Source organism: Cricetulus griseus, assembly GCF_003668045.3.
Source record: "Cricetulus griseus strain 17A/GY chromosome 1 unlocalized genomic scaffold, alternate assembly CriGri-PICRH-1.0 chr1_1, whole genome shotgun sequence".
NCBI classification, from domain to species: domain Eukaryota; kingdom Metazoa; phylum Chordata; class Mammalia; order Rodentia; family Cricetidae; genus Cricetulus; species Cricetulus griseus.
Window position 1 is genome coordinate 157768658 of NW_023276807.1, and position 16126 is coordinate 157784783.

The following is a 16126-nucleotide window of genomic DNA, read 5'->3' on the forward strand; positions in this document are numbered from 1 at the left end:
CAATCTGTCTCTGATGCACTGAAATGTGAACTAGTTCACGCTTGATTTTGTTTTCAACTGCTGAGTCTTGGGGTAATGTGTTATATGGAACATACAACTAATAAATATAATGTTACATTTATGGTATCTAGTAGTGAGACCCTTTGAAAGATTCAACCAGACAGTCTTGCTAGAAAGAGAAGATGTAACCCATGTAAAAGTTGCTTCCCTGCATAGTACAGTGAGTAAATAAATTCAAATTGTAATGTTCACTGTTAGTAGGGCGTCTGGGAGATAGACGGTGAATGGTACTTTACTTAACATGATCCCATGCCTCTGAAGCTGGCAGATGAAATGAATGCTACACTACTATACCCATGGCAAGAGCCAGAAACAAGAGCGCCTCACACTGATTCCACCACATATTCCTATCAGCACTATCTGTACTAATTCGAAAAGGCTCAGAAACCCAAAAGTGATGGAATGGCTAAGCACATCTGAATATGGTGCATGTGTTATCACCGCTCATTATGTAAACAGTCTGTGTTTAATCCCCAGCACTTTAGTGAATAAACGAATAAAATATAAGCAGAAGGACTTGTGTATTCATTTATGTGTACATACACATGTATGCCAGCATGTGCATTCCATGGCACACTGAGGTCAGAATATTCATTCACATGTACACATGTGTGCCAGCATGTGCATTCCATGGCACACTGAGGTCAGAATATTCATTCACATGTACACATGTGTGCCAGCATGTGCATTCCATGGGACACTGAGGTCAGAATATTCATTCACATGTATACACGTATGCCAGCATGTGTATTCTATGGCACGTGGAGGTCAGAGAACAACTTTCTGCATCAGTTCTCTCTTCCAGCCATGCAGGTCCCAGGGATTGAATTCAGGTCATTAGGCTAGGTGGCAAGTGCCTTTATCAACTGAGCCATCTCACTGAACTCAGACAATCCTTTAAGATCTGGGAGTGGTGGCTCACACTTATAACCCCAGTACCTGGAGGCAGAGACAGGAGAATTGCCAAAAGCTCAAGCCAATCTAGTTTGTACATCAAAACCTGGTCTCAGAAACAGAACAGAAAAAAACAAAAACAGATCATACAAAAACGTATGATCATACGTACAAATAGGTAGGTAGGTAAGTAGAAAAGATAGATAGATAGATAGATAGATAGATAGATAGATAGATAGATAGATAGATGATAGATCCCTTTTCCCACCCTATACTACATGATAAAGTGGCTGTAAAACATTCTCCCTAGCTACTAGGAAAAAAAGGTGAAACTCCACCCAGCAATACTGGCGGACCCGGCCCATTTTAAACTGCCATCAAGCAAAGTCCTTCCCTCCTTCCCTCCACTCTGCCCCATAAGCAAACAGAAAGACTCAGTTACTCAGAGAGTTCTCTTCCCTTGCTTCCTGCTGGTTGCAGCAGGTGACCAGTTTCCTGGAGGAGGAGCCTTCTACCTGGTAAATCCCAGACCCAGAACACTGGCAAAGAAGCTGGTTAAAATCCAAAGAAAACTGTTGTTTACATCACAGGTATGCAAGGAATGACTGATGGTGAAACATGAAGATAGAGGTTTCTTGTCCTGCCTGGTCCCACAGCCGCTTTGTCCCAAATAAACACATAAAGACTTATATATTAATTTATAAACTGTTGGCCAATGGCTTAAACTTCTTATTTTAAGATTTTATTTATTTATTATGTATACAACATTCTGCTTCCATGTATATCTGCATACCAGAAGAGAGCACCAGATCTCATAACGGATGGTTGTGAGCCACCATGTGGTTGCTGGGAAGTGAACTCGGGACCTCTGGAGAAGCAGCCAGTGCTCTTAACCTCTGAGCTATCTCTTTAGGCCTGGTTAGACTTCTTATTGGCTAGTTCTGTCTTAATTACTAACTCATTTCTATTAGTCTATGTATTGTCATGAGGCTGTGACTTACCCATAACCTGGCATGTTACTCCTTTAGCAGGATGGCATCTCTTGGCAGCTTTCTCTCTGCCTTCCTCTCCCCTGCCTTCTCCTGGTCTGGTTGCCCCACCTATGCTTCCTGCCTGGATATTGGCCAAACAGTGTTTTATTCAACAACCAATAAGAGAAACATATATATAGGAGAACATCCCCCATCAGAAGCACATGCTGGAAAGCAAGTAGGGCTCATGTGAGGCCCGGGTTTGCTACACACACACACACACACACACACACACACACACACACCTTCAAGCTTAGCATGTTTAGGGAATAGCCTATAGATGACAGAGAAGGAAAGTGGTACTGAAGCCCAAGTGGCTCTACAACCCCTCAGCTACCCCACTCTCCATTACCTGAAAACACAAACACATAATCATTCTCTATCTGGATCCATATGCAACATTCAGTTCAAACAGAAGACAATAGCAATGAATTGACCAAACAAAACTGGCATTTAGCAAATAGAACGGGTGCCATCTTTGTTATAGGACTGGTACACACCAAAATGTTATCAGTGGTTGGCTTGGGCTGGTGAAATTAGAAACAGCTGATTGAGCTTTTTGTTGTTATAGGTCTTCCCATATAAAATACAACTATTACTTCTAAGTTTGTTTTTTTTTAATATAAAGGGAGTTGTAAAGCCAGGCCTAATGGCACACACCTATACTCTAAGTTGAGACTTAAGACAGAGAATCACCTGGGCTCACAAATTCAAGACCTCCCTAAGCAAGATGGTGAGATCTCATGTCAACAGTAGGGATAGGGATGTAGCTCAATGGTAAAGTACTTGCCTAGAACATGCAAGGTCCTAGGTTCAAGGCCCTGTACAAAACAAACACATAAAAGACAAACTACAATGTGTAAAACATAACCTTTTATTTATTTATTTGTTTGTTTTTTTTGAGACAGGGTTTCTCAGTGTAACTTTGGAACCTGTATTGGGGCTCACTAGGTAGATCAAGCTGGCCTTGAATTCACAGAGATCGGCTTGCCTCTGCCCCCTATTCCAACCCCTTTCTGCTCCCTAGGGAGTGTGAGGCCTTCCATGGGGATCTTAAAAGTCTGCCACATCATTTGGAGCAGGGTCTAGACCCTCCTCCATGTGTCTAGGCTGAGAGAGTAACCCTCTATGTGGAGAAGGCTCCCAAAGTTAATTTGTGTACTAGGTAACCACACAATTTTAAAGATTTTTTTCCCCTCAGAAAGTGAATAAAGACGTAAGTGCCTCAAAATCCTATACTCTGTTTTAAAATAAGCCAATTAATTATTGTCTGCTTCATTTAAATACTTAGTATATATTGTGTATGTGTACTTGTGGGTGGAGGTACATGGGTGAATTTAGGTACACCTGTGAGTGTATGTGTAGGCCAGAGGACAAATTTTGATTTTTTTTTCCCTAAGTCACTAACCACCCTGTGTTTTTGAGACAGAGTCTCTCTCTCTCACAATCGCCTATTCTACTAGACTTGCTGGCCAGAGAACCCCAGGGATCCACCTTCCCTTTGGGTTTATGAACATGTGCTTATCTCATTCAGCTTAATTATGCATGTTCTGGGGATTAAACCCAGGTCCTCAAGGTTGCACAGTATGTACTTTACCCACCAAGCCACACATATTAAAATGTAGGTTGTTGTTTTAAAAACATCACCATGTAAATAATACATAAGAAATCCCTGTTAACTAGAATAATTTATTAATCAAAATGATCCAATTCCACTGGAATGAGGCTGGACAGTCCCAAGTTTGAGAACAACCTGGGCTACCTAGTGAGTTAGAGGCTAGCTTGGGCCACCCAGCAAGACCCTGCTTTGAAAAAACAAAAATCAAAAAACATGACCACACAACAACAAAAAAATTCCAAACCTAGCAGGTAACAGAATATTTGCTATATAATGCCTTCCATTGCTCAAATTCTTTCCCTGGGAAACTTAAACAATGGCTACCCTACTCCTAAGGTCCCCCACAACAAAACCAGATACATTCTAGGTTTACTCTGGAGAGCCACTGAGAACCAGAGTATACTGGGCTTACTTATAGAGCTGTGGGTGACAGCCAGGAGCATTGGGTGGCCTTAAAGCAGCCACACAGGAAGGCCCACATCCAGCACAGATGACTGCATAGATGCACCCCTATCTCTAATCCGTCCCAATTTATATACTTCTAGCTCTTCCCTGAGGCCCTGTGCAATTAAGGCAGAACTTCATACAACTGGTTAGGAGGAGTGGTTAGATACTCAAGGTGGGGGCCTATGACCCTCCCAGCCTCCTTTGTATCAGGGAAGATCTACAGTCAGTAAGCCCAGCTTGATGACCCTTTGCAAGTGGGGGCAGCTGAATTTATGACCATAGCGGCACTTTGCCTGAGAGAATAGCCCTGTGTAACACCTTCCTCCATTATATACATTTTCCATCTTCTTTCAGGAATACTGGTTGTCTATGACTTCACGGCCATTTTCCATCATGTTGTAGATTTAAATTTTGAAGAGAATCGGGTTTTATCTTCTTAATCCAGAAACATAAAGAAATTTGAAGTTTTGAATCCCAGAAATGTCACACAAGTCTTTTGGTGTACTTAGTAACAGAGAGGGCACCAGACCTGTATCCAGGATGCTGAGAGTCTCAGGTGATGCCGCTCCACCTGCCTCTGATCTTCCAGGTGGTCCTGAGGAAGCTTATAGAAAGGAGCAAACACCTGGACCCAAGAGCCCCTGGAGGTGTAAGGTGACACACAGGCGGGAGGATAGGGTTTTGGTCAGGTGGCACCCGAAGCAACTTAGGCTGCAGATGTCTTTGTCCTGTGCCTAGATAATCACTCCTTTTCCCTCCTCAAAGGATTCTAGGCTGTTCCAGGGGGAGGAACTTGTGTGGTTATGGAGCCAGCTGCCTCATGCCTTCCTTCCTAAAAATCCGAGAGTAAGTAAACACAATAAATCTTCTGGCAAAAGAACAGAGACACAGCCAATTTGGTGTCCCATTATCCACGCTATAGGATATGCGTGCCAGGGGTACGATGATAGAGAACACCGGAAACAGAAACTTCAAATCTGTCAAAACCTTTAATGAGTAGCAAGCTGTCTTGAGTTTCTAGCTCTCCCTCTTAGAATTCCTAATTCTGCAAATAGGAATAAAAACATGGTGAGAGAGCATCCTTGTTGGATACCTTACTTCTGAAGGACTGTGCACTCCATTGGAAAGATAGTTCCAGGACCAAGCTTTCCACGGCTTATGGCAGGTCTCAGCAGTCATACCCAAGGAACCAGGATGTTATTTTTGTGATAAATGCGCAGAAAGATGGTCCATCAGTTACACACTACTACCAGGTGCTGTTTAGCTCGGAGAGGCCTTAGAGACAGAGTGTAAAGGGCCATATGCAAATAGGCAGCCCCGGGAGAAAGTAGCCAGCCTTCTGGGTTTCCCTCCACTTGCTGCAACATTAGTGACATTGCACATTTTAGACCTGCCACCCTGACCTCTCTCTCTTACATTTTTATTTGTTTTATTGTGTGTGCGGGCAGTGGGATGGCCAGGCATGCTGTCTTGGTGTGTATGTGGAAGTGAGGGGAAGAGATCTGGATGTTGACCCAGGTCCTCAGGCTTGGTGGCTCATGCCTTTACCCACTGAACCATCTTCCTGGCTCATTTCTCCTGTCTTGATGCACACAACTGTTCTGGTGCTAGAGTTGTCTCCAGCGACTCCACTTTCATAGCTCCCATCTCTAGCAACCAAAGAGCCCTGGAAGGCAGGAAGGCTGAAATGGTATCCTTAGGGCAAACTAGATGCTCAATAAATTCCCAGTAAATGTATCTAGACATGGTGACTTGGCTGAAGTTGCAGTTATATAAGAGACAGAGGCAAGAGGTTGGCTTGAGCCCAGGAACTTGGGGCTAACATGTACAACACAGCAAGACCTGTCTACCTTATCTTTTTAAATAGGGAAAGAAAACCAGCAACAGGAGTCAGCCTGGTATAGTTAGATGAGTCAAGGCATTTTCTAATATTCCAAGTCTCCAGGTAAAATCAAAACCCTTTGCTTAAACACATGGGATAGTTGTTCTGGGCCTGTAATACCCAGCACATGGGAGGCAAGAGGATCAGGAGTTCAAAGCCACCCTGAACATGAGACATTGTCTCAATAAAAGCAGAAAATGATATCAAACACTATGATGAGTCAGCAATTGTGAGTTCTGAGCCCAGCATTCTGGGAATTCTAGTGAAGCAACCATGCCTTCATTTGGAGGCCTCCACCTTGAGTCTTTATAGCTTATATTTGAACTGTTTTTTTTTTTGTTTGTTTGTTTGTTTTTTTAGGGATGTGGGCAACCTTACCAAGAAGGTAGTAAATATGGGGCTCCATGCTGAAGGAATCTAGGACAAAGAGTGAGTGGGTAGGGCCTTGCTCCCCCTCACCCTATAGGTGTAATGCCATCTAGGTGCAGGGTTCGAAGCAGGGAGAAGTCAGCAGAAGGCTGGAAGAGCATTCCTGCCAAAGCCCTCCCCACCTGGACTTTGCAACATGAGCAAAAGGCTCTTTCACCTTGCCCTCCACCGCCCTCTTCTGCCCTGACTCCGCCCCCACACAGCACTGTGACCCTGTAAGAGAGTTCACCAGGTCAAGTACAATAGACATACGAACAAAGGCCTGAGGGACATGAGGGATAAGTCCTGAGAGCCGACAGAGATGTGTTCTGACCACTGAGCAACAGCCAACACTAGGCTGTGTGGAGCTACAGTGAAGTAGACACAAGAATGTGGAGGAACCAACAAAGCTGGTTTCTTGGAAAGGCTAGTATCATCACTCCTGGCGGGAACCAAGCCCTTCCTGTTTTCTCAGCCTAAGGGATTCTCAATCTCTCTCTCTCTCTCTCTCTCTCTCTCTCTCTCTCTCTCTCTCTCTCTCTCATCTTTCAGAACACTTGGTTTTTATTTCTGGTATTTGGAGTGTTATATTACATTGGTTTGTCCTCATTCCTTTCCCCCTCTTGCTTATTATTACAAGCTTCTTTCTGTTGTAACTCAGCTTTGGAAGACACCTTGGGAGCAAGTCAAGGTAGAAGGCAGTCAGGAACAAATAGTTCAAATTTTTTAGCTTCTATCGGAGAGAGATCATGTCCTGCTCACCTTTCTAAACCCCACAGCACTGTATAAAATATTTGTTGAGTAAGTTGATCCAGTTGTGACAGTATGATAAACCCCCTGGCTCCCCAAAGCAGCTGTTCACTAGGTTATTTACATAGATGTCTATTCTATAAACTTAAATTTTCATTTCCCCACCCCTCAGCCCCCATCATGTTTTCTGATTAGATTTTCCAGTTTCCCCCTTAGGTAGGGGATGAAAAGGCTATGTAAATGGAAATGCTCATAGAATTGATTATTTTATCTTTTTGGTTTAAAATGTGATAGGAGTTGGGGACATTAAAATAATACACATGTGGTCCAAGATTCTATCCCCAAAGAAATGGAGAGAGATGGAGAAAAGAAAGAGATTGATTTCACCAACATAAAGTTAAACTACAAAGAAACAGAAAGATTGACAATCATCGAGCCCATTGTGTAAAAACATTAGCAATAATCAGCTGAGTACAATATAATAAATTATAATAATCTGCTGGTCTTTTAATGCAGGAAAATAACCAGAAGAAACACAAACATACTTAAAAAAAATACAGCATCATTGCCACTACACATGAAAATATTTTCATAAAAAAGTAATCTCTGATTGAACATTGAACTTTCCAGCCCTCTTTGGATTTACACTCTGTGATTTGCACATTCTGCTGGGATTTGCAGTCCTCATTCTCTGATTGCGGCTAGGGGCCTGCACTGCTCCATCTTCCTGAGAACTGAATGCAACACTGCCTGTTAGACACTCAGTACTTCAAGGCTAATATTTAATCTCAATTGGCAAAAAGTTTAGTGCAAATAAAGTTATACTTAGCAGCTTGACACAGTTCTGATGGTTTTAACCCTTCCTGCTTCCCAAGAGTGGCCCGGCTCTCTCTCCTCCTGTGTACCAGCTTTGGAAACTATCAGAGATGATTCTGTTGGCTATACAGGGAGTTTCCCTGCAGGGTGAAGAGTGTCAGTCATTACACAAATGAAGAATCAAGCTATTTTTATACTTGGGAAATTCACTTTGGATTGGTACAAAAAACTAACACCAACAAACACAAACAAACAGGGCCTGATGGTGTCATTTCTCTGGAGAGTAAAGTCAAGGTCATATCTGATCTCTCCTGTCTACTTCTGATATGCAGAGAAGAAAGTCATCAGTTTACACCAAGCAACCATAGATGCTGTTCACAGGAAGGCTTGGGCACAAGACTGGGGAAGTCTCTTCAATCAGATTCTACACTCTCTAGAAACCATTTTATTTCACTGGTTGGAATGCCAAATGGCATATAAAGAAAATGAAGGGATGCCATCTGACTTCAAACCTGGTACTTTCCACTCAGCCAAGATTTATTCTCAAGAGGAATAGAAGCCAGAGAGTTTCCAGCCAGAGAAGAGCGTGAGCTATGTCAGTTCCATGAACTGCCTTTCTCTGATGCATCTGTTTCCTTTCTAGTAAGGTCTGGCACTGCCTCAGAAAACACTGTGCCTTCCGGTGCCCAGACCCCTGGCTGGCTCAGGAGAGTGGGACCGTTTCAGGCTTGAGTGCCTGGCTCTGCTATTGTCTACAAACGTATGTATGAACCTTCAAGAAGTTGAGATGACCCTCGAGGACACCATTTCACTGGTCCTTTCTGTATCAACTCCTAGCCATTTGTTTTCCCTGGGTTCTCTCATCTACTTAGTAGCTTCTGGGGGGGGGTGCTTTGCCTTCTTGAGAAAAGAGCCCACCTCAGTCACTATATTCTTCTCTCTCCTTTGGGGTGTGGAATTTCTCATATTGGCTGGCCATCTTCCATTTGTTGTGCTGGGTTTTGAGCAAAGCAGCCAAGGAAGTCTTCCGGGTGACATTTCTAGACATTTCCCGACTCTTGACCTTCCTGGTTGGGGAGGAGCTTTGCACTAAGGGATATACAGGGAAGATGGGTTTGCCTCGGGGTGCACCTAGGAGCTGCCATGTTTCTCCAGTGACATTACTGGTCAGATACTGCCACGGCTTCTTGCCACTGTAGTCCCGGACATTCACCCGAGAAGCCAACCTTTCCACTAGCAATTTGATAACTCCCTGGTGGCCATGAATAGCTGCTAGGTGCAGTGGGGTATAGCCACAACTAGACCTCACGTTTACATCTAGTACAATCCCTGCCTCCTGGGCTCCAGAGATAAAGTCCTGAAGGGCATGCAGGTCACCATGCTTGGCTATCCAGTGCAAGGCTGTGTACCCCGTCAGGAAGTCTCTGTGCAAAGCCAACTGGGGGTCTTCCCAGAACAAAGTCTGCACATCAAGCCAGGAGCCACTGGCAAGCCTCACAATCCATTCATGTTCCCTGGCATCTAAGGGGACAAGGGATGACTTGTGCTCAGGAGGTCTGTGGTGTATCAAGGCTGCAGATGTATCTCTGCTAGGGACCCAGGAGTTGTGTGGCTGCCGTGCCACAACATTAGCATCTGAGAATTTCTGTACCAAAACAATATCCACCCTTGGGCTGGGCAGGGCTCCTGCCTTGGAAGGTTTCCTGGACCGAGGTGGCCGCCGGCTCCTTTTCAACAAGTCCTCATCAAGATGTTCCTCATCAGAGGAGGAGTAGGTTCTCCCAGTTCGAGCGCTCCTCCTGAGAGACCTCCGGAACCTGGAGGCTGGCCAGGGTGAAGCCTCCTGGGAGTGGTCTCCAAAGCTTTTAGCCCCCGTTGGGACCTTCCGAAAACTGGGCGCATTCCCTCTATACCTGAGGCTCTGCCGGATCCGACTGGGGCTGCCTTCATTTGAAGACACAGACAGGCCCTCATTAGGATCCCTGAGCTCTCCCCAAGAGGAAGTTTCCAAGACAGGCTGCAGTCCCTCCTCGGGGGTTCCGGGAGACTCTTTGTGTCCACTGCTGCTCTCCTCGCTGCCGTGGCTCTCTTGATCCACAAAGTCATCCAGATCCTGGAGGGACAGCTGACAACGAATGCTTCGAAAGACAGTGGGTGGAGGGTTCCCCGGCCAGGATTCTGAGGACTCATCAGGAACCACAGGCAGGAGAGGATGACAAGACAGTGCGAGCTCTGGCAGAGCCAAGTTCGTTTCCGAGACCCCATAGGTGGTTTCCGAGGGTAGCTGGAGGAAGTTGTCTGGCAACACCGACCAGGCACGAGTGGGCCCCTGGTTCCTGGCCTCGGGTATCTGCGGGTATCTGGCTACCCACTCTCGAGTGCGCTGCTGCTGCTGCTGCAGCTGGTGGATTGAATGGTTCGGGGAGCCGGCGGTAAACAGCTCCAGCGGTTTACTGGAGGGAGCCGGGAGGGGAGGGAGAGCGGGCGGGGACGTCGGGCTCCCAGCAGCCTCGACGGTGGCCGGAGGCCAGACAGGCGTTGTAGACACCGGTGCTCGCTCAGCCAACGTTGCTTCCCGCAGCAACCGCGGAGCTCCGAGGTCATCCCCGGCAGGCGCAGCGAGTTCTGGCTCCTCGCAGGTGGCCGCAGGGTCCTCAAGATCTCCAGGCAGAGGCTGTCGCGTGGTGTCCCCCCAGCCATTCTGCTGACATTCCCAGCAGCAGCGGCCCCGCATCTCCACCGCCGCACACCTGCCTCTTGCCTGAGCAGCCGCGGGCCCCGGTGCCCTCCGGCTCGGGCTGTCCCTCGGGCAGTGGTCTGCCCCGGGCGCCTCCCGCGCGCTGCTGCCCGCCAGCTCATCGCCGCCTGAGTCCACCCGGGTCGCGGCACCTGCCGGCGGCTTCTGCGCCTCCAGGTCACGCGGGCGGCGGTGGCCCTGCTGCGGTCCCTCTGCAGGGGTGGGTCGCTGCAGGCCCTCCTCCCCCAGCAGGTCCCTGTACCTCCTCTTGAGCACCACGTACTTGGTGCCGTCGGGGTCCTGGCGCACTGCGGCCACCGAGTTCACGAAGCCCTTGAAGAGCTCGCGACGCTGCTGCAGCTGGCCGGGAGGCACGTGAGGGTCGCGCAGGAAGCCCTTGAAGTGGCTCAACAGATCGGCGTTACGCACTCGGCCCCCGGCCTGGCACAGAAAGTCCAGCAGTGACTCCTGGCTCAGCTCTCCGGCCATCGTTGTCAGGTCCCCGGTCGCCGGGGCGGCTGCGTCTCGAGCTCCCAGCACACTCCCACTCCGACAGAAACCCGGGCCTGGCGAGTGTCACCTGCGCCCAGGGCGGGGCCACCCGCCTCCATCAGCCGCGGAAACCAGCTCAGCCCGCATCTCCGAAGCGCTTCGGGAGGGCCGAGGGTCCCCAGGGTCGGGTGCCCGGGCTGAGTCCCCGCGCGCAGCCCCGGTGGCAGAGGGCGGCTCCCAGGCGGCCCCTGAGCGAAGCTGGCCTGTGGCAGCTAGTCCTCGCAGCGAAAGTTCCCGGGATAGGTCGGAGTCGGTTTCACCTGCGCGCTGGCTACGCCTCCCTGGCTCTGGGGGAAGGGCCCGGCCCGCCTCCTTTACCTCCGCCCTCTGAGGTGTCCCCCAACCCCCGCCACCCATCCTGGGTGAGTCAGGCTGGTCCAGCTGGGGACAGCGCCGGGAGGTGAGGCCAGGGCGAACGGCTCTGCAGGAGGCACAGCCTCCCCCGGGCCCGGAAGGTGCCAGCAGGTAGGTGACCGATTGTCCCTCAGAGTGCCCTCCACACAGAAAACAAAAGCAAAGGAGGTCGGCTCCCTCCCTCTCTTCCCGCGGCACAATTTACAGTCAAAGTCCACCCGGTTTGGGTGGTGGTGGGGTCCAATAGGCAGGCTTTCCACTGTTTCTCCTTCTTTATTGACGCGGTCTGGGGAGTGGCTTGGGGTTCCCAGTGGCAGGACTGGGACCTGGAAACTCCACCTTTATCCAAACAAAATCCTTTTGGTTTGGAGATACCAAGATACTGGGAAGGCCTCTCCCGGAGCACCGGCTTCAAGGAGTTCAAATACACCTCCCTAAATCTGTGCTGAGGGCGAAATCACCAAAAGCTACAGCCCAAGGTTGGTCTCTAGCTTTCTTTTTCCTGCATTATTTATTGTCTTACAGTTACAGCTCAGGGGGAGGGCAGATTCACTGTTAGAGTTTGTTGCCTGGGAAGCCAAAATCTACAGGAATTATGTCTCCGCAGCTAAGGTATTTGGTACCCAGTGCTGTTTTGTTTTTATTAAGTCTAAGATTTGTGAGTAGAAGCGATTCATTCCATCTGTTTCATATTGGCTTATTGGTGAAACCTTTGCGCTGAGAATGGAAGTAGAGCACGTGACAAAGGTCTGATTCCACCCCAGGGTGAATGCTAGACTCTCTCGATCTATTAAAGGGCTGTGTGGTCCAGCCTGATTCAGAGCCTCTTCAAGACTGGAACTAAGCGTCCTTAGCGTCTTCTTAGGAGGGGAGAGTTAACACACAGCACTTTCTCGGTAACAGCGGCTACTTCCCTCCATTTCTGTGTAGTCTGGGTGTCTCTCCTTTATCTTGAATCTGTTTGCATGCTGTGCTATATCGACAGGATCTACTGTAGCAGGCCAACCCCCACCGGCCTTAGCTAGGCTTATTGTTGCAACTGTCCCTCCCCACTTTTCCCCAACTGCCAACCCAAATGCCAGTGTCTCAGGATCCTCTCATGACAGCCACATTTCTAGGGATAAACTCTCCATTTCCCCCTCCCCTGGCATTTGACACCTTTTTTCCTGTTACCATCTTTCTTTACTTTGCTTTGCTTTGCAGTTCTGGATTCCTCACTAAGAATATCTCTGGCATGTTGGTCCTACAATTGTCAACATGTTTTAATACAGACACCTTCTATCCCCCACCCCAGCCAGCACTGAGGATGGAACCCAGGGCCTCATTTGCGCTAGACACTGTCAGTACCACAGACCAATCTCAGTGTCAGATAGGCCACATTCAAAATGCCTCATTTAAAATCCCAACACTATCCTGGTACTTTTCCATGAATGACTTGGAATCCTTGGCTTTAAATTATCTAGGTCAGAAAGAAGGACTGTCTATTTGGGGCAGTTTCTAGAATTGAAATCCAGTAGTGGGTTGAGATGGAGAAACTGTTCCCACTGATGGCTCCATATAACTCTGAGGCCTTAATGTAGTTAGTAAAACAAATGTTTTCTACTAGACTTCAGCTTCCATATTTATTTACTGGTGTTCAGTCTCAGTGGGACTCATGGGTGTGGGAGGGGGTCCAAATGGAAATCTCAGGTGGGCAAGTCAGAAGAAGCCCTCTTTGGTGCCTTGCACAAATATATATGCTAAGTTGTACAAGTGTCCAAGAGGTGGAATGGGGGTCCAGACTTGCAATACTTTAAGACAAAAGAGAAAGGGGAGGGGCAGATGCCAAGAGTTTTGACACCATTCACCTTCAGCTGGAAGTAAAATTACTAGGTCTGCAATTGGTTTCTGGATACCCAAGTGGTTTAGTGTCCTCTTGCTTGTCTTAGGGTAAGGAGGTTGGAAGAACCTTAGCTGGAAGGTTCTACATCTTCTGTAAAGGCACCTCCCTGCTTTCCTCATGTTTAGTTCATTATTTCAAAGGTATTCCTTTGCCACCTCGCTGGGCATTGTTAGAAATGGGTTACATATAAATAAGTATGTGTGTTAGAGAACTCTGTGTTGGTATCAAAAGACCAGAGAGATGACATGGTTTTGCATGCTACCTGGTTTAGGAGCAGCACATACCACAAGCTGGGGTTGAGGGTGGGGGAGTATGTGAAGGAAGAGCTCAGGCTCAGCAAAATGAGTGGTCACTTGCATTAAAAAACAAAAAACAAAAACAAAACAAAACTAAGAGAGACCTTTAAGATAGAAGACACTTCTGGCCAGAGGGCTCTGGCTTCACTTAAATATTTTGGGGAACTAGCTGCAAAAGTGGTTGCTTGACTTTAAGGTAGAGGGATACAGCTGTGTAGGAAGGTGGGGGCCAGAGGAGGAAGGGTTAGGGAGAGGGGATAGAGAGTCCCTCTCCCCAAGGCAGAGCCTTTTAAGAATTTCCCAGAGAGTCACAACCAGACCAGATTTGTACTTTTAGAAAAATCTGGAGGGCCTGGCAGTGGTGGAGCATGCCTTTAATACCAGCACCCAGGAGGCAGAGGCAGGTGGATCTCTGTGAGTTCAATGACAGCCTTGTCTACAGAGTGAGTTCCAGGACAGCCGGGGCTGCACAGAGAAATCTTGTCTCCAATAAACAAACAAACAATAAAAGATCTGGAGGTAAATGTTAATTTGGAATTATGGGTAAAAGTAATGTATCAGAATGAGTTTTTTTTTTTTAAAGGACACAATGCAAAGCTGAATTTAACCAAGCATCAGAGATATCAAAATGTAAAAAGAAGTACCTCTTAAAATATAGAAATTTAAAAAAGATAAATAAATAAATAAATAAATAAATAAATAAATAAATAAATAAATGCATAGGCCTGGTGCATGCCTTTAACCCTCACATGCAGAAGGAAGAGGCAGATGGATTTCAGTAAATTAATTCCAAGCTAGCCTGGGATACATAGAATTCTAGACCTGCTGGGTCTAAATAGTGAGACCCTATCACAAAAGAAAGAAGGAAATAAAAGAAGAAAGAGAGAAGGAAAGAAAGGAAGAAAGAAAGAGAAAGGAGAAAAAGAAAGGAAAGGAAGGAAGGAGGAATTTCAGAATGTCAAAAAAAAGTATTTCTTTAAAGAAAAAAAAAATAAGAGCCGGGTGGTGATGGTACACACCTTTAATCCCAGGAAACTGAGGCAGGTAGATCTGAGTTTCAGGCCAGTCTGGTCTACAGAGGGAGTTCCAGGACAGTAGGAGCTACACAGAGAAATCCTGTCTTGAAAAATAAAAAGAAAGGAAAGAAAGAAAGGAAAGAATATGTACCTATGTATTGGGGGTCAGATTTGAGGACTACTTGAGTGCAATGTGTCTTTGCTATTTCTTAGTAGCTTAATAACCTTACAAGTAATTGACAATAGAGAATATGTTACTCATTCATTTGAAAGCGGTACTTAAGAACAAAGTAACAAGGCTGTATATGGCAGTGCACCTCTTTAATTCAAGGAGCAGGAACAGACATTGTGAGCTGAGACCATCCTGGGTTAAACAGTGAGTCCACATCTTCAAAGGAAAAAAGAGAGAAGGAGGGGGGGTATTAAGCTTCCGAGTAGGAAGCCTCCAGATGCTGCTGAGGTGCCCAGGAAAGAGGAGAAAAAGGTTTGAGTTTAGCAGAAGCTGAGATAGGTGGACAGATGGATTCAAGAGATATTTAGAAGGTGAATTCAATAGGACCTGGCACCAGAGTCTACCGGGGGATGATGAACAAGCTTGGCAAACTACAGAGCAGCTGAGAGGTGGTTGGTATCATATCTCTGCTTGGAGAGACAACAGAAAAAAAGGTAGCTTGTGAAACACATAAGGATAGCAAATTCAACTCAGTGTATACTAAATCTGAAGGGCCATAAAAATAGAAAATAGCTGGCAATAAAAATTTGGGTCATCAAAGGTATGACATTCACATACACAAATGGTCATTTAAACCACAGGAGAAAAAACTGCTTAGCAATATACAGGCAGGAGGGTAGGTGCAAGAGGCCGAAATGGCAATTCCCAGACAGAAAGAGGAAAAGCATCCTGTGGGGACTTGGAAGGGACTCCAAGAGGGAGAGGAACACCTGTGTCTCGGAAGAGCCAAGCAGGAGGGACAGCTTTCTAGAGACACTGCCAAGGCTGATAAAAAAGGAAACAGGACCAGAGCTGGCAAGTCACTGGGGCTGATCTGGAACAGTGTCAGAACAGTGATAGGGACTATGGCAGGCCACAGAAACCTGAGGGGCAGGTGTGACAGAGAGTGTGGGGGTCAGACTGACCTCCTCACCTCTGGACAAAAGGAAAGAAGGCAGACTTAGATACAGAGAACATCATCAAATCATGGAACCTAGCTTTTCTTTTAGGACAGGATAGGATCTTGTGTTTGTGCTAAGGGAAACAAGCCGAGAAAAGCTAAGGGAAGATCTAGAATGGAGTGATGAATTGATGCAGAAGTGGGGGAGGCATCCAGAGTTCAGGGAGAGGAAAGAGCCATGCTCCCCCATTAAGAACAAGGATGTAGCTCA

The 16126-nt window shown here is 46.8% G+C and overlaps 1 protein-coding gene across 1 annotated transcript; it reads right to left on the bottom strand.

The window, feature by feature from the left end:
• Positions 1–4888: 4888 nt before the first annotated feature.
• Sowahb (sosondowah ankyrin repeat domain family member B) lies at positions 4889–14408 on the bottom strand. Its single transcript, XM_035452558.1, has one exon. It carries the CDS (start codon positions 11130–11132, stop codon positions 8826–8828), a length of 2307 nt encoding a protein of 768 aa, XP_035308449.1. The 5' UTR covers positions 11133–14408; the 3' UTR covers positions 4889–8825.
• Positions 14409–16126: the final 1718 nt, after the last annotated feature.

Bases quoted from the DNA above. Each gene is read 5' to 3' on its own strand.
- Sowahb (XM_035452558.1), bottom strand. From the start codon at position 11,132: ATGGCCGGAGAGCTGAGCCAGGAGTCACTGCTGGACTTTCTGTGCCAG.